This window comes from Heptranchias perlo, chromosome 9 (genome assembly GCF_035084215.1).
Source record: "Heptranchias perlo isolate sHepPer1 chromosome 9, sHepPer1.hap1, whole genome shotgun sequence".
Taxonomy (NCBI): Eukaryota; Metazoa; Chordata; class Chondrichthyes; order Hexanchiformes; family Hexanchidae; genus Heptranchias; species Heptranchias perlo.
Window position 1 is genome coordinate 13,016,871 of NC_090333.1, and position 27,527 is coordinate 13,044,397.

General features: G+C 45.6%; 1 protein-coding gene across 1 annotated transcript in view; it reads left to right on the top strand.

Annotated features, from left to right (window-relative positions):
* Nucleotides 1–17,302, top strand: part of pigk (phosphatidylinositol glycan anchor biosynthesis, class K) — a 101,950-nt gene extending 84,648 nt beyond the window's left edge. The window contains exon 11 of the mRNA XM_067989868.1: nucleotides 12,050–17,302. Coding sequence (XP_067845969.1) covers nucleotides 12,050–12,166 — 117 coding nt within the window. The 3' untranslated portion in view covers nucleotides 12,167–17,302. The remainder of the gene's footprint in view (nucleotides 1–12,049) is intronic.
* Nucleotides 17,303–27,527: the final 10,225 nt, after the last annotated feature.

Below are 27,527 nucleotides of genomic sequence, written 5' to 3' on the forward strand. Positions count from 1 at the left end.
GAAGTGATGCTTTTGGTCAAACCCCATCTGGAGTACTACGTTCAGTTTTGGGCACTGAACCTCAGGAAGGATATATTGGCCATGGAGGAGGTACAGCATAGGTTAACCAGAATGATGCCAGGCCTTAGAGGGTTAAATTATGAGGACAGGTTGCATAAACTCGGCTTGTATTCCCTTGAGTTTAGAAATCGAGGGGGTGATCTAATCGAGGTGTTTAAAATGATAAAAGGATGCGATAGGGTCGATACAGAGAATCTATTTCCTCTGATAAGGGAATGCAGAACAAGAGGACATAATCTTAAACTTAGAGCGAGGCCATTTAGCAGTGAAATCAAGAAGCACTTTTTCACACAAAATACAGTGGAAATCTGGAACTCGCTCTCCAAAAAGGCTATGGATGCTGGGGGTCAATTGAAATTTTCAAGACTGAGATTTTTGTTAGATCAGGCTTATGGAGCAAAGGCAGGTAAATGGAGTTGAGGTACAGATCAGCCATGATCAGGCAGGCCCGAAAGGCGCTGAATGGCCTACCCCTGTTCCTGTCTCCCGAAACTCAATGCCAATGTCTTAAAAATACAAATTGTAGAAAAGGATTGGCTGGATCCAATCGGAAGAAACCAAGGGAGAGCTTGGAATTTTGTGAAGCTGAGTGATTATTTTAACCAATCAGGTCAAGCATCTTGAGATTGTCACCTGGCCCTCAGAGAGCATTTGAATTAACAGTTATTGCCGGGAAGCAAACAAAAGGGAGAATAAAAAGAGATTTAATGTGGAAACATATAATTAGAGAGAGGATAGGAGGCAGCTATTACTGGTATCATATCCATCTGATATATTTTGCCCAGAGCACTGACCCAATTAAATAAACGTTTTCAAAATGAAGGTGTAGAGAATTTCAGAGGCCATGTCAGGGTATGGTAGTGTAGTGGTCATGCGACTGGACTAGTAATCCAGAGGGTGCGAGTTCAAAACCCACCAGTTTTGAACAAGTGACCATGAAGCTGTCGGGTTGTCGTAAAAACCCAACAGGTTCACTAATGTCCTTTTAGGGAAGGAAACCTGCTGTCCTTACTCGGTCTGGTCTATATGTGACTCCAGTCCCACCCCAATGCGGTTGACTCTTAACTACCCTTTGAATTGGCTCTCAGTTGTATATCATGTTCTCAGGGCAACTAGGGATGGGCAATAAATGTTGGCCTTGCCAGTGACGCCCACAAGCTGAGAATGAATTTAAAAGAGAATCTATTCCAGATAGTTGAGGGTTTGTATAATTGTGTCGTGTTAATTCTCTGATACATCTGACGAGCGCAATTGATTGGAAAACTGGGCTGGGTCCCTGCTGTTTGCGAGTCATTTTTGATTTATTTCTTGGAAGCAGTAAGAGTAAGACCTGCTGAGCAAACAAATCAAACACTTTACTCTTACTGCAAGCGCAGTGTGGGACGTGCTGTGAGAAATTGATGGGATGCACAATTTGAGAGAACAGTGATCAGTGGTATTCTCTCATGCTGGTTAAAGTTTATTGCATTCTTATTAACAGTAGAATAGCTGGGCAAGTTCCACTGTTGCATTTTTTGTATGCGGGTGGACACATTTATATAGACCCCCACCCTCTTATTCTAAACTCCAAAAGGTAGCATCAGCTTACCTACAGTGAAACATTGGTGTGTCAGCTGTGGCTCAGTGGTATCACTCTCTCTCCTCTGAGTCAGTAGGTTGTGGGTTCAAGTCCCTCTCTAGGGAGTTGAGCCCCAAAATCCAGGCTGACACTCCGGTGCAGCAGTGAGGGAGTGCTGCTATGTCGGAGGTGCCGTCTTTCGGATGTGACGTTAAACCGAGACACCGTCTGCCCTCTCAGCTGGATGTAAAAGATCCTATGGCACTATTTGAAGAGGAGTAGGGGAGTTCTTCTAGTGTCCTGGCCAATATTTATCCCTCAACCAACACCTAAAACAGATTCTCTCACTATTATCACATTGCTGTTTGTGGGATCTTGCTGTGTGCAAATTGGCTGCCACATTTCTTGCATTACAACAGTTGGGCTTCAAGCAGGTTTTTAAGGGTGGAGAAAGAAGTGGAGAGGCAGAGAGGTTTAGGGAGGGAGTTCTGGAGATAAGGCTGAGATGGCTGAAGACCAGTGGTGGGGAAAAGGGAGACTGCCCAGAAGGCTGGGCCAGAGCTGGAGGATCGAAGGTTTTGGAAGGGACTACAAGGTAGGATCTGGTTGCAGAAGTAGGGTGGGATGAATCAATAGAGAGATTTGCAGACGAGGACTTTTAACTTGAAAGAAAGAACTTGCACTCATTTAGCGCCTTTCATGACCTCAAGGCGTTCCAAAGCGCGTTACAGCCAATTAAGTAATAATTGCTAATCTGTTTTTTAGTGATGTCGATTGAGAGATAAATATTGGTCAGGACACATGGGAGAACACCCCTGCTTTTCTTCAAATAGTGCCCATGGGACCTTTTATGGCCACCTGAGAGAACAGATGGGGCCTCGGTTTAACATCTCACCTGAAAGACGGCACCTCAAACAATGCAGCACTCCCTCAGTACTGCATTGGAGTGTCAGCCTCTGTTTTGTGCTCAAATCTCTGGAATGGGTCTTCAATCCACGACCTTCTGACTCAGAGGCGAGGGTGCTACCCATTGAGCCATGGCTGACACCTAGTACGGTTTAGTTCTTGTTGGTAGAAGTAGGAAGTTGTGAATAAACCAAACACATGTCTGACTTGCTTGTCTGCCTGTTTTGGGTATCAACAAGTCTTCGCCTGGGACTGGCACCATTCACTACCGAGCACGTTACCATCACACAGCCTCTCACTAAAACTATGCTCATGGCTGTGTAGTTGACTCTGTGCTGTGGATGATATTTCATCTCCTGACTCTTTCCATTAATTCAGCAGCCTCCCATGGCTCCCATTCTGTTCCTCCTTATCAGCGAGCTCATTATCCAAGCCGATCCACTCCCCGGTGATTGAGCTCTCTACGTTCATCAACTTCAGATTGCCCACCCTCCTGCAGGAAACCCGCAATCCTCTCTTCAGTGCAGTGGCTGAAACACTATATCTTGGATCTCCTCCATGTCCTGCAGGCTATGCAAATCATCTTCCAGTTACTCAAAGATGTAATTTTCACATCTCTCAGAAGTCTAGCCAACAGAAAGCTCTTGCCTTTTGGGTCCTTGGTTCTTCTCTCCGCCCATTGATATCCTTGGCCTCACAACCTCCTCTTGCTGCAAATGGAGCTCCCACATTGTCATTCCTCACGTTGCCTCCAAAAAGTTGGCTGCAAATGATGCCCGCCGCAGTCTCTTGCATGGCAATTTAGAATTATGACTTTACATATTTCCTCACCTGAGTTTTAGATACGGTACACCTACCAAAACACTTCTTAAAAATAAGGTTAGGCAGCAGGAAGCTGTTAGTCGGCACTGAAGGTAAGGTAAGGAGGGAAGATGGGGGGGACCAGGGGTAGGGGAGGGCCGAAACATTCCTTGTCGGATCAGGAGGAGGACCTACAAGGAAAGTATTAAAAAAAAATGGGTCTAGGTCTAGATTATCGCTGATTTGTATCTCAACTCCATTTACCCCCTTTGGTTCCGTAACCCTTAATACCTTTGCCTAACAAAAAGATATCAATCTCCAGTTTTAAAATTTTCAGTTGAACCCCAGCCACAGCAGCTTTTTGGGGAGAGACTTAGAATCATAGAATAGAATCACAGAAAATTTATGGCACAAAAGGAGACCATTCGGCCCATCGTGTCCGCACCAGCCGAAAATGAGCCGCCCAGCCTAATCTCACTTTCCAGCATTTGGTCCGTAGCCCTGTAGGTCACGGCACTTCAGGTGCACATCCAGGTACTTTTTAAATGAGTTGAGGGTTTCTGCCTCCACCACCCTTTCAGGCAGTGAGTTCCAGACCCACACCACCCTCTGAATGAAAAAATCTTTCCTCAGCTCCCCTCTAATCCTTCTAGCAATCGCTTTAAATCTGTGCCCCCATGGTTATTGATCTCCTAAGGGAAATAGGTCCTTCCTATCCACTCTATCCAGGCCCCTCAGAATTTTGTACCCCTCAATTAAATCTCTCCTCCGCCTCCTCTGTTCCAAAGAGAACAAAGCCGGCCTATCCCATCTTTCCTCATAGCTAAAATTCTCCAGTCCTGGCAACATCCTCGTAAATCTCCTCTGTACCCTCTCTAGTGCAATTACATCCTTTCTGTAATGTGGTGACCAGAACTGTACACAGTACTCAAGCTGTGGCCTAACCAGTGTTTTATACAGTTCCAGCAAAACCTCCCTGGTCTTATATTCTAAGCCTCGGCTAATAAAGGAAAGTAATTCCATATGCCTTCTGAACCACCTTATCTACCTATCCTGCTACCTTCAGGGATCTGTGGACATGCACTCCAAGGTCCCTCACTTCCTCTACACCTTTCATTTCCTCTACCCACCCATTTACTCCCTTGCCTTGTTTGCCCTCCCCCAATGCATTACCTCACACTTCTCTGGATTGAATTCCATTTGCCACTTTTCTGCCCACCTGACTAGTCCAGCTTGAAGGGCCGAATGGCCTATTCCTGCTCCTACTTTCTATATTTCTATTGATATCTTCCTGCAGTCCACAGCTTTCCTCCTCACTGTCAACCACATGGCCAATTTTTGTATCATCTGCAAACTTCTTAATCATGCCTCCTACATTTAAGTCCAAATCATTAATATATATCACAAAAAGCAAGCGACCTAGTACTGAGCCCTGCGGAACCCCACTGGAAACAGCCTTCCAGTCACAAAAACACCCGTCGACCATTACCCTTTGCTTCCTGCCACTGAGACAATTTTGGATCCAACTTGCCACTCTCCCTTGGATCCCATGGGCTTGTACTTTTTTGACCAGTCTGCCATGTGGGACCTTGTCAAAAGCCTTGCTAAAATCCATGTAGACTACATCAAAAGCACTACCTTCATCAACCCTACTTGTTACCTCCTCAAAAAATTCAATCATGTTAGTCAGACATGACCTTCCCTTAACAAATCCATGCTGACTGTCCTTGATTAACCCGTGCCTTTCTAAATGACTGTTTATCTTGTCCCTCAGAATTGATTCCAATTACTTGCCCACCACTGAGGTTAGACTGACTGGCCTATAATTACTCGGTCTATCCCTCGCTCCCTTTTTAAGCAATGATGTGGAGATGCCGGTGATGGACTGGGGTCGACAAATGTAAGGAATCTTACAACACCAGGTTATAGTCCAACTGTTTTATTTGAAAATCACAAGCTTTCGGAGGCTTTCTCCTTCGTCAGGTGAGCGAGTGTGGGATTCCATGGAAGGTTACCGCATTTATATTCAGAGAACAATACCTGGTGACTACAGATAATTTTTCCAACTGCCCGTTGTCAAGGCAATCAAAGTGTTCAGACAGAGTGATGTTACCTACAGGACCACCGAATACACAAACGGCCTCAGACGAGGAGGAACGCGATGGACACCTACAGGCGCTGAAAGACGCCCTCGTAAGAATGGGATATGACGCTCGACTCGTCGATCGACAGTTCCGACGGGCCACAGCGAAAAATCGCATAGACCTCCTCGGGAGACTAACACGGGACGCAACGAACAGAGTACCCTTCGTCGTCCAGTACTTCCCCGGAGGGGAGAAACTACGCCATGTTCTCCGCAGCCTTCAGCATGTCATCGATGACGACGAACACCTCGCTAAGGCCATCCCCACACCTCCACTACTCGCCTTCAAACAGCCACCCAACCTCAAACAGACCATTGTTCGCAGCAAATTACCCAGCTTTCAGGAGAACAGCGTCCACGACACCACACAACCCTGCCACGGCAACCTCTGCAAGACATGCCAGATCATCGACACAGACACCACCATCACACAAGAGGACACCACCCACCAGGTACATGGTTCATACTCCTGTGACTCGGCCAACGTTGTCTACCTCATACGTTGCAGGAAAGGATGCCCCGGAGCATGGTACATTGGCGAGACCATGCAGACACTGCGACAACGGATGAACGGACACCGCGCAACAATCGCCAGACAGGAGGGTTCCCTCCCAGTCGGGGAACACTTCAACAGTCAAGGACATTCAGCCACCGATCTTCGGGTAAGCATTCTCCAAGGCGCCCTTCGAGACACACGACAACGCAAAATCGTCGAACAGAAATTGATAGCCAAGTTCCGCACCCATGAGGACGGCCTCAACCGGGATCTTGGGTTCATGTCACGCTACACGTAACCCCACCAGCGGAAAAAAAAGTTATCTGTTTTTAACACAACGGGTCATTCTCTGTCTTTCTCTTCCTTTCGGATGTTTCTCTCCCTCTCTCTCTCTGTTTTGTGTTCTGGCCGTTTGTGTATTCGGTGGTCCTGTAGGTAACATCACTCTGTCTGAACACATTGATTGCCTTGACAACGGGCGGTTGGAAAGATTATCTGTAATCACCAGGTATTGTTCTCTGAATATAAATGCGGTAATCTTCCATGGAATCCCACACTCGCTCACCTGACGAAGGAGAAAGCCTCCGAAAGCTTGTGATTTTCAAATAAAACAGTTGGACCTGGTGTTGTAAGATTCCTTACATTTTTAAACAATGGCACAACGTTAGCAGTCCTCCAATCCTCTGGCACCATGCCTGTATCCATTGAGGATTAGAAAATGATGTTCAGAGCCTCTGTTATTTCCTTCCTTGCTTCTTTTAACAACCTGGGATACATTTCATCTGGCCCTGGTGATTTATCTACTTTCAAAGATGCTAATCCCCTTAATACTTCCTCTCTCACTATGTTTATCCCATCCAATATTTCACACTCCTCCTCCTCACCTACAATGTCTGCATCATCCCTCTCTTTTGCGAAGACAGACGCAAAATATTCATTAAGAACCATACCAACATCTTCCGCCTCAACACATATGTTACCTTTTTGGTTTTTAATAGGCTCTACTCTTTCCTTAGTTATCCTCTTGCTCTTAATGTATTTATAAAACATCTTTGAGTTTTCCTTGATTTTGCTTGCCAATATTTTTTCATGCCCTCTCTGCTTTCCTAATTTCCTTTTTTAATTTCACCCCTCCACTTTTTATACTCCTCTAGGCTTTCTGCAGTATTGTGTTCTCGGTGTCTGACATAAGCTTTCCTTTTTTGCCTTATCTTCTCCTGTATGCTCCTTGTCACCCAGGGGGCTCTAGATTTGGCAGCTCCACCCTTTTTCTTTGTGGGAACATGTTTACTCTGAACCCTTTGAATCTCCCCCTTGAATGCCTCCCGCTGCTCTGACATTGATTTACCTTCAAGTAGCTGTTTCAAGTCCACTTTTGCTAAATCACTTCTCAGCTCAGTAAAATTGGCCTTTCCCCATTTGAGAACTTTAACTCCTGTTCTATCTCTGTCCTTTTCCATAACAATGCTAAAACTAACTGAATTATGATCACTACCACCAAAATGCTCTCCCACTGATACTCCATCCACTGCCCAGTCTCATTTTCTAAAACTAAATCCAGAACTGCCCCCTCTCTTGTTGGGCTTGCTACGTACTGGCTAAAAAAGTTCTCCCGAATGCAATTTAAGAATTTTGTGCCCTCTATACCCTTCACACTATTTGTGTCCCAGTTAATATTCGGGTAGTTGAAATCCCCTACTATTACTGCCCTACTGTTTTTGCACTTCTCAGAAATTTGCTTGCATATTTGCTCTTCTATTTCCCTCTGACTGTTTGGGGGTCTATAGTACACTCCCAGTTGTGTGACTGCCCCCTTTTTTGTTCCTTAGCTCAGCCTTCTTCCACCCCTACCTCAGGAGGCTCTAGATTTGGCAGTCCCACCCTTTTTCTTTGTGGGAACATGTTTATTCTGTCATGCCCCTTTGTGTGAACGGCCTAGCTCTAATTTTAAGGTTGTGCCTACTTGTTCTTGACTTCTCCAGCGGAGGAAATGGTTCTTCTCTATCTACCCTATCAACTCCTTTTAATCATGTTAAACACCTCAATTAGATCACCCCTTAATCTTCTATGCTCGAGAGAATACAAGCTTAGTCTTTACAGTCTGCCCCCATAATTTAACCCTTTTAGCCCTGATATAATTCTGGCGAATCTGCGCTGCACCCCCTCCAAGGCCAATATGTTCTTCCTGAGGTGTGATGCCCAGAACTGAATGCAGTACTCTAGATGGGATCTGACCAGAGCATAATTTCCACCCCTGGTGAATCATTGATGGACCTTCGTGTGTCTGCTTCCTTTGTGTTCAAAGCCAAACACAAAACTCCAAATGAGGTCTGAGCCGCACCATGTACACCCTTCCTTTCAGATCCTGTACCTCTTGTGATGAAGCCCAACATCCCCATTACCTTTTTGACGTATGTATGAAACCACTGAATGGACAATGACATTACACAGAATGTACAGCACAGAAACAGACCGTTCGGCCCAACAGGTCTGTGCTGGTGTTTATGCTCCACACGAGCCTCCTCCCACCCCTACTTCATCTAACCCTATCAGCATATCGTTCTGTTAATTTCTCCCTCATGTACTTATCTAGCGTCCCCCTTAAATGCATCTATACCATTTGCCTCAATGACATGTTGAGGCGATATATTTTAAGTGAAGTGGCAGAGGAAAGATTTGCTTTCTCAGTGGAAATACATAGAGCTGAACTATTGGAATACACGCTGTTCCACAGATATATCGGATAAAATTACAATCTTTGAAATATTCCTGCAAAAAGTACTATATGTTAAATTGTTTTACACTGCAATATTCATTGCCGTCGCGTTCGGTCCCCGCCACAAAATGCACACCCTTGCCCCCCATATCCTGTCCATCATTCCATCATATAGACCGCCTACTTCCACCTCCGTAACATAGCCTTCCTCCGCCCCTACCTCAGCCCACCTGCTTTTGTCACCTCCATAATAACTATTTCAATGTGCTCCTGGCCGGCCTCCTATCCTCCGCCCTCTGTAAACCTCAGCTCCTTCAAAACTCTGCTGTCCGTATCCTGGCTCGTGGTCCCCAGTGCCTCGAATTTCAAATCCTCATTCTCTGTTGAAATCTTTTTGTGGCCTTATCCCTCCCTAACTCTGTCAACTGTGGCTCAGTGGGTAGCACTCTCACCTCTGAGTCAGAAGCTTGTGGGTTCAAGTCCCACTCCAGAGACTCGAGCTCAAAATCTAGTGCAGTACTGAGGCAGCGCAGCCTGGCCAATATTTATTCCTCAACCAACATCACTAAAAACAGATTATCTGGTTGTTACTGCATGTTTGTGCGAGCTTGCTGTGCGTAAATTGGCTGCTGCCTTTCCCTGCATTACAACAGTAACTACACTTCAAGAAGAATTTCATTGGCTGTAAAGCACTTTGGGACGACCTGAGGTTGTGAAAGGTGCGATATAAATGCAAGTGCTTTCTTTCATTAGCCAAAAATCAGCTTAGCGTCAGCTGCGATGCCTCCTGCTGAAGTGATTGAGCTCACTGATGTGCGCCCAGTGATTGAAAGGAAAACATTTGAATCCTTCCGGAGGAACAGCTAAGAGACTGGGACGGATTAAAAGGTCCTCGATTAGATTGTTTAGGCTGCATCATGTGAAGATGCTTAGCAGCAAAATGGCCAAAGGTAGAGGCAATTTGTCACTGAGGTCAGGTGGCACTTATAGGGGAGCGCACATCTGATGTTAATAAATGGTATGATTGATGGGACAAAGTGGATGATGAAAAGTGCAATGCAACCTGCACAGTGGACTCGCATGTTAATTGGAAGATTTTAAATGCAGCAGTCGCACAATATAGATTACTGTTTGAGACTGGCTATCCCATCAGAATTTTAATAGCCTGTGACTTCCGATTTAAAAAAAAGTGTATATATATAAATACATGCACCATTTTCAAAAATATTTGAAGTGTGAAGCGTTGCAATGAAAACAGGTGGCTGCTGCTGCATAATTGGAGCTGAAGTTCAATTTAATCCCACAGTAGGATTTAAAATGCATTTGCAAAAAAAAAAAAAAATTCTGTACACCTTGCCGAGCAGACGCAGCGTTTTAAAGAGCGATCTTCCGTCGAATATGGTCAAATTGTGTGTCGCAGCCAGCTGTACACAGACTAGATTGGACTCCAATGAGTTCGATGCTATCATTTCAAATGGCACACGCTGACTTGCTGGATTCGGTGGCTGAGCTAACCCAGTGAGCATGCATAAAACAATCTCCTCATATTTTTTCTGCCTGAACTGTAAGCGATTTTATGTTTTTTTTTAACTCTTTAGGTATTGAGAGGCAAGAATCAACCTAGGCTGAAAACTCTTCCAAATAATTGGTTTTGTTGATATTAAGTCACAACAGTTTTACAGATAAAGATGCTCACAACCTCATCCGGGGATGCACAACAACTTGTATTTATACAGTGTTTTTAATGTAGTGAAAAGTCCCAAGGTGCTTCACAGGAGTGTTATCAGACAAAATTTGACACCGGGCCACATGAGATATTAGGACAGGTGACTTGGTCAAAGAGGTAGTGTCTAAGGAGCGTCATAAGGGAGGAGAGAGAGGCAGAGAGGTTTAGGGAGGGAATTCCTTACAGCCCAGGCAGCTGAAGGCACGGCCACCAATGGTGGAGTGATGAAAATCGGGGATGCGCAAGAGGCCAGAATTGCAGGAGCGCAGAGATCTCGGAGGGTTGTAGAGCTGGAGGAGGTTACAACTCAGAAACAAAGGTGATCACTCCTTCCTTCCGGGAGACTGAGGGGTTAATTCTTCATTGCTGTCTCCTTTGAACTGCTCCTGATTCGGTCTCCTTGAAATCTCTTTAAAAATTGATTGATGTTTTTGTACCGTTGCTGCTGCTGCAAAAACAACTTCTGATGTGTATGACAGTTTTCCCAAGGTCCATCCAGGCAGCTGTACCTCTAACACAAAAGCAAAATACTGCTGCAAATCTGAAATATAAACAGAAAATGCTGGAAATACTCAGCGGGTCAGGCGGCATCTGTGGAGAGAGAAACAGAATTAACATTTCAGGTCGCTGACCTTTCATCAGAACGGGAAGAAGTGAAAGATTTAACAGTTTATAAGCAAGTACAGAGGCTGGGAAAGAAGTGAGGGGGGAGAGGGAAGAGCAAAAAGGAAGGTCAGTGATAGAGTGGAGGACAGGAGTGATTAAATGACAAAAGGGATGATGGAGCCAAGGAAGAAAAGGGTGGTAATGGGACAAGTAAAGAAACAAAAGATGGTTCTATAGGAGCTGCAAATGGGCAACAGCAGAACCATTACCAGCACCTGCTGTACAAAAAAATGGGAGCAATGGTTATGATCTGAAGTTACTGAAATCAATGTTGTAAAGCTGTATCTCTAACCTTGGTTTTATCTCCCCAAAAGTAGAGCAAATCTTACAACAACAATTAGGTCTCTCTTCAACAACCTGAAGCAATAATAATCCACGATACCTTTACCAACTTGGTCAAGCTTCCCAGCATGCCTTCTGATTTCGGTCAAGTTTAACAGTTCTGTATTCTATCCCTTTGTTAATAATTTTATGGTGTGGTGATGCCACCGCGGTGATGGACTGGGGTGTACAAATGTAAGGAATCTTACAACACCAGGTTATGGAGTGTAAATTGGGTGTAAAGTCCCGAACTGACTGTAGCAGAATGAGACTTTCGCCTCCAGGGAGTCTCGCTCCATTTATCTCCGGTGTTAAGTCGGGCCCTGACTCTGGATTTGGGCTCCATTTACACCATGAACTGTAGCATTGGTGCAAGGCGAAAGATGCCAATGCAAGAACATTGCATTTGTTCTACTGAAGTTTCTTCTAGAAACTGTTGGACTATAACCTGGTGTTGTAAGATTCCTTACATTAATAATTTTAACCAAATTGTGCTCTTTTAGCAAGTACTCCAGGGTTCCTAGCCCCCATCCTTTTAGTTTTCCTTAAAAGCCGATGTTAGAATTCCATATTGAAAAGTCCCAAATCCTTCACAAGTGTGTTTTTTAAATGCTAACGCTAGGCCGGTTGATAATTTGTGCTGACTTCTTTTACAGAAACCAAAGCAGAAAGACTGGCACCCTCCGAACGGATTTATCCTGGGCCTCTGGACGCTGATCCTTCTGGTCTTCTTCAAAAGCTATGGACTGAAGCACCTCAAGCATATATTCTGAGAGGTTTTATTGAGCTGGCAATAAGAGGATCCGATTCTTTGGCCCTTGGAGAAGGATTGGAGCACCAGAGTCTGTCAACGCGATGCACTGCTGTAAATTATTTGTAATCAATCTTCATGAGGGGATTTTTTTTTTGGAATGTGGCTTGAAGGCAAAAGAGTGGGAAGGTGGAAATAACGGGAATGGGGCGAGTTTGAGGGTGCAGTTACTTTATGGGTCTAGAGTCGGGGGGAAGCTAAACTTATGGAGTGCAAATTGGGTGTAAAGTCCCGAACTGACTGTAGCAGAATGAGACTTTCGCCTCCAGGGAGTCTCGCTCCATTTATCTCCGGTGTTAAGTCGGGCCCTGACTCTGGATTTGGGCTCCATTTACACCATGAACTGTAGCATTGGTACAAGGCGAAAGATGCCAATGCAAGAACATTGCATTTGTTCTACTGAAGTTTCTTCTAGAAGACGGAAAAAAAAAAGCTTTGAATGTAGGTTAATAATAAGTTGGCTATGGAAATAAAATTTATTCTGAAGCATCTGACAAATAATGCAGCAATATTTCCCACAAGATTTAATTTCTGTCCCGACCTCTCAAAATGCAAAAATCATGATTAAGAATCGAAGGTAATGACGGAAGTCTGCATGATTTAATTTTTGTCTGTTTTAATCAGACCTCACTTATGACCATGCTGTTTCCTGGGCTATGTAGTCATTTCACCAGGGCAGAGCTCTCTGACGCCTCCTGTGTTCCGTGGGCCATGGATACTGAGTCACTTCCAGTTTTGCAAGTTATGCTTTTGCAAATATTTGAAATAAGTGCCAACATAAGAACATAAGAAATAGGAGCAGGAGTAGGCCATATGGCCCCTCGAGCCTGCTCCGCCATTCAATAAGATCATGGCTGATCTTCTACCTCAAATCCACTTACCCGCCCGATCCTCATATCCCTTGAGTTGGTGACACTCTCGCCTCTGAATCAGGAGCTGGGGTTTCTTGGGCACATCATCTAGGCTGACGCTCCAGTGCAGTACTGAGGAAGCATTGCAGTGTCCAGAGATGTCGTCTTTCAGATGAGACGTTAAACCGAGGCTCAATCTGCTCTCTCAGGTAGTTGTTAAAGATCCCACGGTGCTATTCAATGAAGAGCAGGTGTCCCGGCCAATATCCCATTCTCAAACAATACCACCAAAACACAGATTAACAGATCATTTATCTCATTTGCTATTTCTGGGACCTTGTCGCACATAGATTGGCTGCCACATTTACCTACATAACAGAAAATGCAGTTTGTTTGTTGGATGTGATATGACTTTATATAAATGCAGTTCTTTCTTTCTCAGGCTCTGTTCAACTTTGTTTTATTTAAATCCCATTAACGGTATGTTTTAGAATCATCGAATTTTACAGCACAGAAGGAGGCTATTCGGCCCACCATGCCTGTGCCGGCCCTTTGAAAGAACTATCCATTCAGTCCCACTCCCCTGCTCTGTCCCCATATCTCTGCAATTTTTTTTCCCTTCAAGTATTTATCCAATTCCCTTTTGAAAGTTACTATTGAATCTACTTACTCCACCCTTTCAGGCAGTGCATTCCAGATCATCATAACTCGCTGCTTCAAAAAAAATTCTCCTCCTCTTCCCTCTGGTTCTTTTGACAGTTACCTTAAATCTGTGCCCTCTGGTTACCGACCATTCTGCCAGTGGATACAGTTTCTCCTTATTCACTCTATCAAAACCCTTCACAATTTTGAACACCTCAATTAAATTTCCCCTTGACCTTCTCTGCTCGAAGGAGAACAATCCCAGCTTCTCCAGTCTCTTCAAACACGTTTCTTTCTGTGGAAGGTGACAGTCTACTTAAATCGGCATTTGTTTTTTTTAATTTAGCGCAATGGTTATGATTATCCCGTGTTTTAGTTTTTCTCCTCTACGTACAGGTGTGAACCTTCACCTGGGAGAATAGTGTCTAATCCACTCCTTGACCTTTGTAAATGCCGCTGTGTAAACAGCCTCTAAGAACATGCGCAAGTACCTCGGGTCAATGTTCTCTCCGATTTATCACACCACCTGTTGGGAGTCCCGTGCCACCCACCCCAAGACTGAAAACTCACCTGGTTGAGAAGCACAAGTGGAGACCACGGCCTTACCCCCTAATATGGTGCAGGGACTGTTCAGCTACGGGGAGCAGCTCCAGTAGGGTTTACAGAATATTGGGAGTGCAGTAAAATACATCTACGGAGCATATGGTAAAGTGGATGTGCAAATAAAGAAAAAAAGACTTGCATATGTATAACGCCTTTCAGGATGTCCCAAAGTGCTTTACAGCCAATGAAGTACTTTTGTCGTAGTCACTGTTATAATGTAGGAAACGTCGCAGCCAATTTGCACACAGCAAGGTCCCACAACAGATAATCTGTTTTAGTGATGTTGGTTGAAGGATAAATGTTGGTCTGGACAACGGAAGAACTCCCCTGCTCTTCTTCGAAATAGTGCCAGGGGATATTTTACAGCCATCTGAGAGGGCAATCGGGGTCTCTGTTTAACGTCTCATCCGAAAGGCGGCACCTCTGACAGTGCAGGACTCCCTCAGTACTGCACTGAAGTGTCAGCCTAGATTATGTGCTCAAGGGCTTGATCCCACAACCTTCTGACTCAGAGGCGGGAGTGCTACTACTGAGTCACAGCTGACACTTAAAGCAGCTAATGCATTTCACTCTCGCAAACCTCACACAGTAGAAATCAGGGAGGCATTCGACCTTCCATGGACATCCATGGTCATCCCCTCATAGCATGTACATAGGAAAAGGCGTAGGCCATTCAGCCCCTTGAGCCTGTTTCCACTATTCAATTAGAGCATTTAACCGCTTCTTGAAAACTTCCTGAGTTTTTGCCTCTACAAAGGATACGGAACAAAAGCAGGTAAATGGAGTTGAGATGCAGATCAGCCATGATCAAATTGAATGGCAGAATAGGCTTGAGGGGCTTTTTTTTTATTCGTTCATGGGCTGTGGGCGTCGCTGGCAAAGCCAGCATTTATTGCCCATCCCTAATTGCCCTTGAGAAGGTGGTGGTGAGCCGCTGCAGTCCGTGTGGTGAAGGTACTCCCACAGTGCTGTTAGGTAGGGAGTTCCAGGATTTTGACCCAGCGACGATGAAGGAATGGCGATATATTTCCAAGTTGGGATGGTGTGTGACTTGGAAGGGAACGTGCAGGTGGTGTTGTTCCCATGTGCCTGCTGCCCTTGTCCTAGGTGGTAGAGGTCGCGGGTTTGGGAGGTGCTGTCGATGAAGCCTTGGGGAGTTGCTGCAGTGCATCCTGTGGATGGTACACACTGCAGCCACTGTGCGCCGGTGGTGGAGGGAGTGAATGTTTAGGGTTGGTGGATGGGGTGCCGATCAAGCGGGCTGCTTTGTCCTGGATGGTGTCGAACTTCTTGAGTGTTGTTGGAGCTGCACTCATCCAGGCAAGTGGAGAGTATTCCATCACACTCCTGACTTGTGCCTTGTAGATGGTGGAAAGGCTTTGGGGAGTCAGGAGGTGAGTCACTCGCCGCAGAATACTGAGCCTCTGACCTGCTCTTGTAGCCACAGTGTTTATGTGGCTGGTCCAGCCAAGTTTCTGGTCAATGGTGACCCCCCCAGGATGTTGATGGTGGGGGATTCGGTGATGGTAAGGCCGTTAAATGTCAAGGGGAGGTGGTTAGACTCTCTCTTGTTGGAGGTGGTCATTGCCTGGCACTTGTCTGGCGTGAATGTTACTTGCCACTTATCAGCCCAAGCCTGGATGTTGTCCAGGTCTTGCTGCATGCAAGCACGGACTGCTTCATTATCTGAGGGGTTGCGAATGGAACTGAACACTGTGCAATCATCAGCGAACACCCCCATTTCTGACCTTCTGATGGAGGGAAGGTCATTGATGAAGCAGCTGAAGATGGTTGGGCCTAGGACACTGCCCTGGGACAGTGGCTGAATGGCCTACTCCTGTTCCTATGTACCCAGAGACTCTTCTTGCTATTGACCATTCCGTGAAGATGTCCATCCCTAAGATGTCCGACCCTTAGAAGTTTACAGCACAGAAGGAGGCCATTCGGCCCATCATTTCTGTGCCAAGTCTTTACTAGAAGACATCAAAACTAATTGCGTGGATCTTTCCCCATTGCTCTGTAAATTCCTCTTGAAATATTTTTCTACTCTTTCCTTAAAAGATGCAACGGTCTCTGCCTCAACTGTTCCTATGGTAAAGCATCCATGCTCCAACAACTCTCCTAACCCCTCTCTGCACTCTCCATCTATTCTCCTACTTGTCTTTTTTTTCACTAAAAATAGCAAACATAGGGAAACATGCTCCACTTTTCCCCGATTGTTAGAAATGGCCATGCTGTGTGTCTAGTTCGAAGTGTTTTCCAAGTATTTTTGACTTGCTTCAGGTTTAAATAAGGATTTAGGCAGCAACAGTTGAGTGAAGAAAAATTCAATTGAACTTAAATTCATTGTTTCTTTAACTTTATGGATTACTTGGCCACTGCAGCCTTGAGAATTGAGAGTTTGAAGATTTCTTTCTCAAGACCAATTTCTACCTGTTGTTGAGGGGAAAGAGTGGGGTGGGGTGGGGGGTTTTTGAGGCCAGGAGACTGCGCTTACGGGAGATCGAGCTGGATGCTGTAATGGGGAGATGGCACGATTGATATTCTGGAGGGGTGAGATCAATTGGGCCGAAGAGCCTTCTTCAGCTAACCTATCTTGCGAATGTAAGGGTATCAAGGGATTTTTGTTCGGTAAGGGAATCAAGGGAAATGAAGCAAAGGCGGGTAAATGGAATTCAAGTGCAGATGAGCCGTGATCTAATAGAATGGCTGAACAGGCTCGAGGGGCTGAATGGCCTACTCCTGTTCCTAAGAGGATTTGGTAACCGGTCTGCAGTGCCAATCCTCCTTGACCTTTGAACCATTGGTTTACGGTGCCCGGATAAACACAAACCAGTGACGTACATGACGATGGAAATCTGTGTGAAAGTTTGTTTCTGTTGTGGTGCTCGGTGAAGTGTAGAGGAATCTTTCTTTCCCCTCAGACCTAAAATATGTTTACTTAGAAATAAAACTGATGTACCATATCTTGACGATAATAAAAGCACTTGCAGCTATGAAAATTGCTACTAGATTAATTTATTTAACAAGTGACATCTTAATTAACTATCGTATTTGTACAAATGATTTATTCATTTAACGTAGCAATCTTGAAAAGGGCTGTTTTATCCATATATCTGCTACACAGCTCTGCGATGTAGCAACGATTCAGTGCATCTAGTCACTGCTATTCTGTGTATAACAGTGAGTCTTCAATCAGTCCATAGTATAAGTGTCACACATTAAGAGTTGTATTTATAGGTCTCTTCACCATTTCAGAATTTAAATTCAGTTTTTCTTAAAAAAAAGTAAAAGTGACCACAAAGCTGTCGGATTGTTGTAAAAACCCAACAGGTTCACTAATGTCCTTTAGGGAAGGAAACCTGCCGTCCTTACCCGGTCCAGGCGTATATGTGACTCCAGTCTCACATCAATGTGGTTGACTCTTAACCGCCCTCTGAGGTGACCTAGCGAGCTGTCCAGTTGTATCAAAATTTCTCAGCCGTTCTAGAAGAAGGCCCACTACCGCTTTCTTTGGGCAACTTGAGATGCCCACGTCCCGAGAACGAATTAAAAACAAAACAGACCAGAAGGTCCTAGGCTTGATTCACAGTCTTTGCTGGGTTCGTGGGGTAACCAAAAAATATCTGCTGAAAAGTGCGTGCACAGGTTGAGAGAGGGCAGGATCGAGGCCTGTCTCAAAGCCCTTTACTTGCAACGAATTAAAACCATTGAAGTTTACAGTATAGGAGGCAGCCATTGGGCCTGTGGCAGCTCTTTGCTAGAGCAATCAAAATCTTTTGCCACTGCCCTGCTCTCTCCCCGCAGCCTTGAAATTACTGTCGTTATACGGGCAAACATAGCAGGCATTCTGAGCCAACACTGCAATGACCAGTTAATTTGTTTTTTGTTAAAGGAGGAGTGTTGGTCAGGACACTGGTAGAGCACCCATGCTGATGGGTTGCTGGCCCTCACATTGCAGCGCTGCACTGCAAGGTCTGTCTTAGAGCTCAAACCCCTAGTCTGCAGCACGAGCGTACTACCAACTGAACCAAGCTGTCACTTCATTCATGACAATAACAGTGGCCGCCATTGTGACTCTCAGGCCGGTGACTTTGCATTGACCTTGGTCAATATTCACTGTCTAGCTAAACTTCAAATTCGGCACAATGACCTAAAACATAGGAAATATGCAGTCAGACGTAAATCCAATGTGCGATGTCTGAGTGGATCTTAAGATGCATTTACTATATAGCTACCTGTCCGAGGCCACCAGTACGGGTTCTAACTGGGCAGTAGCCGGTTTCTATACAGTAACTTTCATTAATATGGCAGCTTTAACGTAGGGTAACGCCCCAAGGCGCATCACAGAGGCGTAATCAGACACAAAAAAAATGGACACTTAGGTAAAGGAGAGATCAGGAGGTGTAACCAAAAGATCGGTCAAGGGAGGGTTTTCAGGAGCGTCTTATAGGAGGAGAGGAGGGTGGAGAGATGGACGGGATTAGCAAGGGAATTAATGAGCATGGGGCATAGGTGACTGAATGCATGGCTGTCTGTGGTGGGACCAAGGCAGAGGGGATGCATTCGAGGCTCGCTATAGAAATACAAGTCGTACGTATTTACTTATTTGAAAGTTTTAAGACCTTTGATTCTCAAAGAAATTCCTTCACTATAGATTTCCACTGACCCCAGTCATACCACGATCAACCAAATTTGAGATGTTTTAAAATTTATTTTATTTAGTTTCTTCCCAATTCTCCACCCCCCCCCCCCCCCGAATCCTCGCTGGGGTTTCCACAGGTGCCAAGCTGCTCAAACGGACAGAGAATCCCAGGCTGGATGCCTGGAATTTCCTGAAATGCATTTTCTCCGAGTGCCACTCTCTGTTAGGAGCGCTGTATGATGCAACTATCCCTTAAATACCTACATAACCTAATAGGCACCGTGTTCTATGTACCGTGTCGATTTAAGCAGTGACTGACTAGTCAGAGTTCCAGTTCAGTACATTGGCTTGACCTGTCCCCGCTCTGATTTTCCTGTTACTTCATATATTATGGATCAGCAATAATCATGATAATTTAGCATTCTTTTAGCATAAGTTCATTGTCGGGTAGAATGTGAATCCTTAATTGGGGGCAGTGCTTTTAGTCTTCACTTCAGTGCTCTCTAAGTACCTAGACAAGTGCACAAATGTGTGCAACAGCTACTGATGGCCACTTTAAACCTGACAACAGCAACAGCATTGCATGCAGATAACTTCTGTCCGCATCCCATTATGGGTGTTAGCCGTGGCTCAGTGGTAGCGCTCTCGTCTCTGAGTCAGGCAGTTGTGGGTTCAAATCTCAGAGACCTAAGCACAAAATCCCAGGCTGACACTTCAGTGCAGTACTGAGGGAGTGCTGCACTGTCGGAAGTGCCATCTTTCATTTAAGACATTAAACTGAGGCCCTGTCTATGCTCTCAGGTGGACGTAAAAGATCCCATGACACTATTTCGAAGAAGAGCAGGGGAGTTCTCCCCCAGTGCCCTGGACAACATTTATCCCTCAAGCAACATCACTAAAATAGATGATCTGGCCATTATCACATTGCTGTTTGTGGGATCGTACTGTGTGCAGACTGACTGCTGCATTTCCTACATTACAACAGTGACTACACTTCAAAAGTCCTTCATTGACTGTGAAGCACTTTGGGATGTCCTGAGATCATGAAAGGCGCTATATAAATGCAAGTCTTTTATCTTTCAATATATCCATCCTGCGAGTATTTGGAAGGAAACAAGTGTTGATTTTACTGAGCTGACGAACGCCTGGGTGGCATAGGATTTAAATGCTGTTTTTCTCGAGGGCCCCAGTTGCTCAGGTAGAGTCAGATATTGCACCAGCCTTTCATATTTAATGGGTTTCTCATGCCCTTGTCCTTTTGGGCAAATGGTGCTGCGTGTGGTCTGATGTAAGGAAGCTTTCGGGTCAATCCTTTTGGTTCGGGTGGTTGAATAGGACGCACCCCTGATTGGCTGACTTCACATGCTGCCTGTTGACTGAATCGTCATCCTTACAGGGAGTCAGTTACCCACAAGGCTCATCCTGAATCACCAGAGTGAGATTCAAAAGGTATGGACACCCTGGGATGCAGGATTTATGTTCAAAAGGGCCCTCCAACCACATAGGGCTTGTCTCCAGGTACTTTGGGCAGATTGTTCATCTCAGAGCACCACAGCTGCAGTCAGTAGCTCCATCTTGCCAAGGTCTTTTTTTTTGAGCATTGAGAACCAGATGCAGGCTACAGTACTGCAGCATGAAGCAATTGCCTGGATGGGTGCAGCTGCAACAACACTCGAGATGCTCGACACCATCCAGGACAAAGCAGCCCGCTTGATTGGCACCCCATCCACCACCTTAAACATCGACTCCCTTCACCACCGGTCCACCGGCTGCAGTGTGTACCATCTACGGGATGCACTGCAGCAACTCGCCAAGGCCTCTTTGACAGCACCTCCCAAACCCGCGACCTCAACCACCTAGAAGGACAAGGGCAGCAGGCGCATGGGAACACCACCACCTCCAAGTTCCCCTCCAAGTCACACACCATCCTGACTTGGAAATATATCGCCATTCCTTCATCGTTGCTGGGTCAAAATCCTGGAACTCCCTACCTAACAGCACTGTGGGAGAACCTTCACCACACGGACTGCAGGGGTTCAAGAAGGCAGCTCACCACCACCTTCTCAAGGCCAACTAGGGATGGGCAACAAATGCCAGCCTTGACAATGATGCCCACATGCCAAGAATGAATAATTAAAAAAAGGCCCTTAACTCAACATCCTAGTCCATATTTAATGGTACTGTATTTTGTTATATCAGAAGGCCTGGTAATAAATTACTACCTGACCTTTGGAAAGACCTAGCAGTTCAAATGTATAATTCCCTGAAAATATGAGCAGATAACGCCAACAAAAAGGCCAAAAGCATTTTGGGTTTTATTGAGAGGGGGATGGAATAGAAGAGTTAGGAAGTAATGATAAATTGGTACAAAACATTGGTAAGGACATCTTTAAAAAGTACACTCTACAGTTTATAGAAATGACATCAAAGCCATCAACGTAGACCCTGCAGGATGATGCCAGGGATGGGTATTACAATTATGAGGAAATACTTGGGATACTGGGACTATTTCCACTGGAGCAGCAAAGGCTTAGAGATTTAATAGAGGGTTTTAATATTCATGAAGAATTTTTATAGGGTGAACAGGGAAAGACTATTTCCTCAGGTTGGGGAGTCAGTGACAAGGGGTCAACAATTTCTTTGTCACTAAGAGAGTGAGGAGAGAGGTCAGGAGAAATTTCTTGATGTAGAAGGCTGGTGGAACATGGAATGCTTTGCACAGTGAGTCATTGTACCAGAGACTATTTCACCTTTTAAGGGAAAATTGGATAAATACTTGAGACTGAAGTTGCAGGATTACAGGCAGAGAGAAGGGCAGGGGGAATCAGTTTTGGATTGCTCCAGCAGAGCCAATACAGATAGGATGGGCCGAATGACCTCCTCCTGTACTGTATTATTGCTTCAGACGTCGCCAAAGCCTTTGCCCGTGTAACAACTGTCCTTGCACTGCAAAGTCATTTGTTGTGTGTGTGAAATACTTTGGGCTGTTTCTTAAGAGAGATGATATGGGCTAATATGGTTTGACAGCATTCCTTGAACCTTACATGTTGAATCTTGCACAAAAGTAGCATTTGTTTTGTGACAAATGTAACTTCAGGTCAGACTCCCAGGAAGATGTCAAATGGGACTCCCCCCGCTCCACGTAATGTGTTAAAAGAAAAGGACTTACATTCATATTGCATCTTTCATGACCTCAGGACGTCCCAAAGCATTTTTTAGTGATGTTTGTTGAGGGGTAAATATTGACCAGGACGCTGGGGAGAACTCCCATGCTCTTCTTCAAAATAGTGCCATGGGATCTTTTACACCCACCCGAGAGGACAGACAGGGCCTCGGCCTAATGTCTCATCCGAACGACAGTACCTCCGACAGTACAGTAGTGCTCCCTCAGTACTGCACTGAGGTGTCAGCCTAGATTGCGTGCTCAAGTCTCTGGAGTGGGACTTGAATCTGCAGCCTTCTGACTCAGAGGCAAGAGTGCTACCAAGTTTAACATCTGAGACTTTAGTTAGTGTTGTGACACTTACTGCAGTCTCACACTTCAGTATTGGGAGTTTTGCTTTGGACATTAATAAATCCAGTGTACAAAAAGAAATCCTAATGTAAGTATTTTGACAGTTGTTTTTTTCCGTGTGATTTTTTTCTCTCTCCTTGTGTTAGCGCTGGGCTTGCTGAGTTGATTAGCAAGGAGGCACTTAAGTAAAGAGAAGCTTTATTTACCACTGTCAGAACTCCAATAAAATAAGAGATTAATACGGTTCGACTTCTTTCTCTCCAGATATATTGGCTTTCGTCAGGTGTAACAGTGATAGCGAAAACTCTTGGGCTGCGACTGCAGGATAGGCATTGATTAAGTGGCATGGTGTTGTTTACTGGCCCTCACTGAACTCGTTTCTCCGTCCATTCTGTTGATACATTAGCCTCCTCCAGTTTCAATCAAAATATGAGATTTAGCATTTGAATCAAACTAGAACTACATAGAAATTACAGCACAGAAACAGGCCATTCAGCCCAAAAGGTCTCTGCCAGCGTTTATGTTCCAAACGAGCCGCGTCCCACCCCTACTTCATCTCACCCTATCAACGTATTCTTCTATTCCTTTCCCCCTCATGTGCTTACCTAGTTGTCCCTTAAAGGCATCTATGCTATTTGATTGAACCACTCCTTGTGGTAGTGAGTTCCACATTCTAACCACTCTCTGAGTAAAGAAGTTTCTCCTGAATTCATTTTTGGATTTATCATATTTATGCCTCCTAGTTTTGAACTCCCCCCTAAGTGGAAACACCTTCTCTACATCTACCCTGATAGGATTAGATGAAGTAAGGAGGGAGGAGGCTCATGTGGAGCATAAACGCCGGCATAGACCAGTTGGGCTGAATGGCCTGTTTCTGTGCTGTAGTTTTGATGTAACTCAATGTACGCTTCATAATTTTAAAGACCGCTATCAGGTCGCCTTCTCCTTTCTAGAGAAAAGACCTCCAGCCTGTTCAGTCTTCCCTGATAGTTATACCGTCTAAGTTCTGGTATCATCCTCGTAAATCTTTCTTGCACCTTCTCCAGTGCCTCTATGTGCTTAAAGACGCTAGCTGCTCTTACAGAGAGAGAGAGCAGCCTTATTTAGATTGTCACAGATGGCGCACCTGCTGAACATTTAATTTGGAAGGTTAGAGGAGATCAGCAAGAGAAGGTTGTCCAGCCTACGGCGGTAGAACCTATCAATTTTTTTTGAGGTGTGCGTGTCGGATTAAGTGACCTGTCCTTGCCCTGCCTGGGACAGATCACCCTGACACACTTCAGAAGATGGAAGCCCGCCCATATGTAAATTCAACCGCCTCTGCCTCCAAAATCAGGCCCTCAATCCCACTTCTTCTGATAACCCACGTGCACTGCATTCATCCTTGATCCCCTCCCATTTCTCATCTACATCCTGCCCCTCGGCGACATCAGGTTCCACATATACGCTGACGACACCCGGCTCTACCTCACCACCTCCTCCCTCGACACCTCCACTGTCTCTGATTTGTCACACTGCTTTTCTGACGTCCACTATTGAATGAGCAGAAATTCCCTCTAAATATTGGGGAGAACAAAGCCGTTGTCTTCGGTCCCTGCCACAATCTCCATTCCCCAGCCATCGATTCCAACCCTCTCCCTGGCCACTGTCTGAGGTTGAACCAGACTGTTTACAACCTCGGCATCCTATATGACTGAACTGAGCTTCCGACTCCATATCCTCTCCATCACCACGATGGCCTACTTTCACGTCCGTAATATAGCCTGTCTCTGCCCCCTGCCTCAATCTATCTGCTGTTGAAACCCTCATCCATGCCTTTGTTACCTCCAGACTCGACTATTCCAATGCTCTGCTGGCTGGCCTCTCACCTTCCACTCTCCTGTATCCTATCTCGCACCAAATCCCGTTCACCTATCACCACTGTGCTCACTGACCTACATTGGCTCCCGGTCCAGCAATGCCTCGATCTTAAAATTTCCATCCTTGTGTTCAAATCCCTCCATGGCCTCAACCCCTCCCTATCTCTGTAACCTCCTCCAGCCCTACAAACCTCTGAGACCTCTGCGTTCCTCCAATTCTGGCCTCTTGTGCATCCCTGATTTCCTTCGCCCCACCATTGGTGGCCGTCCCTTCAGCTGCCTAGGCCCTAAGCTCTGGAATTCCCTCCTTAAACCTTCCTGCCACTCTACCTCTCTCTCCACCTTTAAGTCGCTCCTTAAAACCTACCTCTTTGACCAAGTTTTTGGTCACATGTCCCAATGTCTCTTTATGTGGCTCGGTCTCAAATTTTGTCTGATTACGCTCTTGTGAAGCACCTTGAGATGTTTGACAATGTTCAAGACGCTATATAAATGCAAATTGCTGTTGTTCCCCATTGTACACTCTTACACAGGCCCATTTTTTTTTTGCTTGACGTTCCGATAGCAAGCTTCTCGCTTCCTACTTAAAAAATTAATAAGTTTAAGCGCTTTGCAGCTCGAATTTCCTCAGAGGATCTCTTGCCGTTTCTCCAGGGGTTACGCTGATCTCCCGCCAGAGATACGGTGAGGAGGTTAATGAGACAGGGAGGGATGAGGCCTTGGAGGGATTTGAACACCAGGATGAGAATTTTAAATTCGAGGCGTTGCTGTTCCCTAATCCAATGAAGGTCAGTGAGCTCAGGGGTGAACGGATCTCTCTGCTCCTCTCTCCCCCAGTACATTCCACAAAAAATTGACCAAACAAACAATCTCTCTGTGAACTCAGTTTGACACCCACTGGAATTATACTGCATGTGATGTCAAACCCAAATGGTGCTAGACTGCCTCCTCTCCTCTTCTCTATCTATTCCCCCTACTCTCTATCCCCTCTCTCTCTCTAGCTTTATATATCTTAGAGACGGCGCAGAGGAGATTTCCCAGAATGGTACCAGGGATGAGGGACTTCAATTATGTGGAGAAACTGGAGAAGTTGGGATTGTTCTCCTTAGAGCTGAGGAGGTTAAGGGGAGATTTGATAGAGGTTTCAAAATCATGAAGGGTTTTGATAGAGTAAATAAGGAGAAACTACTTCCAGTGGCAGAAAGGCTGGTAATCAGAGGATACAAATTTAAGGTAATCAGAGGTAAGATGAGGAGAATTTTTTTTTACGCAGTGAGTTGTTATGATCTGGAATGCGCTGCCTGAAAGGGTGGTGGAAGAAGATTCAATAGTAACTTTCAAAAGGGAATTGGATGAACACTTGAAGGGGAAAAATTTGCAGGGCTATGGGGAAAGGGCTGCAGAGTGGGAATAATTGGATAGCTCTTTCAAAGAGCTGACACAGGTACAATGGGCTGAATGGTCTCCTGTGCTCTATCATTTTATGATTCTATTTCCTTCCCCTCTCCTGTCTCCTCCCCTTCCTCTATAACCGTGATTTTCCATCTTTCTTCTGTCTCCTTCTCCCTTCTCCTCTATTTCCTCCCCTCTCCTCTATCTCCTCCCCCTCCTCTATCTCCTTCTCCTCTCCTCTCCTCTATCTCCTCCCCTCTTCTCTACCTCTCATCTATCTCCAGGGAGGGAGGAGGCTCGTGTGGAGCATAAACACCGGCATGGACCTGTTGGGCCGTATGGCCTGCTTCTGTGTGTTACATTCTATGTAATTCTATCCCCCTTCCTCTATATCCTGTATCTTCCCTTCTCTAACTCCTTCCCTTCTCCTCTATCTGCTCCCGATCTCCTCCCCCTTCCTATATCTATCTCCACCACCTCTCTATCTCCACCCTCTCCTCTATCTCCACCCTCTCCTCTATCTCCACCCCCTCCTCTATCTCCACCCCCTCCTCTATCTCCACCCCCTCCTCTATCTCCACCCTCTCCTCTATCTCCACCCTCTCCTCTATCTCCACCCTCTCCTCTATCTCCACCCCCTCCTCTATCTCCACCCCCTCCTCTATCTCCACCCCCTCCTCTATCTCCACCCCCTCCTCTATCTCCACCCTCTCCTCTATCTCCACCCCCTCCTCTATCTCCACCCCCTCCTCTATCTCCACCCTCTCCTCTATCTCCACCCCCTCCTCTATCTCCACCCTCTCCTCTATCTCCACCCCCTCCTCTATCTCCACCACCTCTCTATCTCCACCCTCTCCTCTATCTCCACCCTCTCCTCTATCTCCACCCTCTCCTCTATCTCCACCCTCTCCTCTATCTCCACCCTCTCCTCTATCTCCACCCCCTCCTCTATCTCCACCCCCTCCTCTATCTCCTCCCCTTCTTCTACCACTCCATGTCCTTCACAATGAATTCTAAAGAGGATTCAGCTCGTGTATGTTTTTGGGAGACATTCAGCAAGTAGAATTTAGCACAATGTGACAAAGTAATTTGAAAAAGCAGTCTGCTGGGATAAACATGCCACAACCATTAAATACCAGGGTCACTGCACCGGTCCTGATACCAGCATAGAGTTACATTGGCAGTGAGTGTGGGTTAGTGGGTGGGGAGTCACTGTACAACTGCACTCTGGCTGAGATCAGCTAACTCAATCCAGACCGGGAATCGAAGCCAGGTCCTTCGGATCAGTCACATGGTTCCTCCGCCAACAGAGCCTTGTGCCCTGGCCGGAGAGAGAGGGAGCGAGAGACTCTCCCGTGAAGGTATAGATCCATCTTAATGTGAAGGGCCTGCACCTGGTTCACGATTTGCATCTCACACTGCAATCAAACGTACATCGCTGGGCAAAGGTGGCTGCTGATTAATAGGACAACATCTTCGCTAGCTTATCCGGAATATATAATTCCTGCAGCTCAGGGAGAACTGGAGCACTGTGCGCTGAAACAGGGCCCTGAAAGTCAATGAGATGACATTAGATGCATGATTGTAACAATTAGCACCTTGCGATGAGCTATGTTACTGCACATGAACGGATTTGGAATTTTACTCACTGTTATTTGCTGAATATAAACAGCAGCTGGCGGTTGCGATCTGTCGAACACACCGAGATCACCGTTTGTTGTTTATTACAGTTTAAGCATCAAGAGGAAAAACAGTCCTAACAACCTCATGATAATATCTCGTTTATTTGCTTTTTTAAAAAACTCTCCTCGCCCATT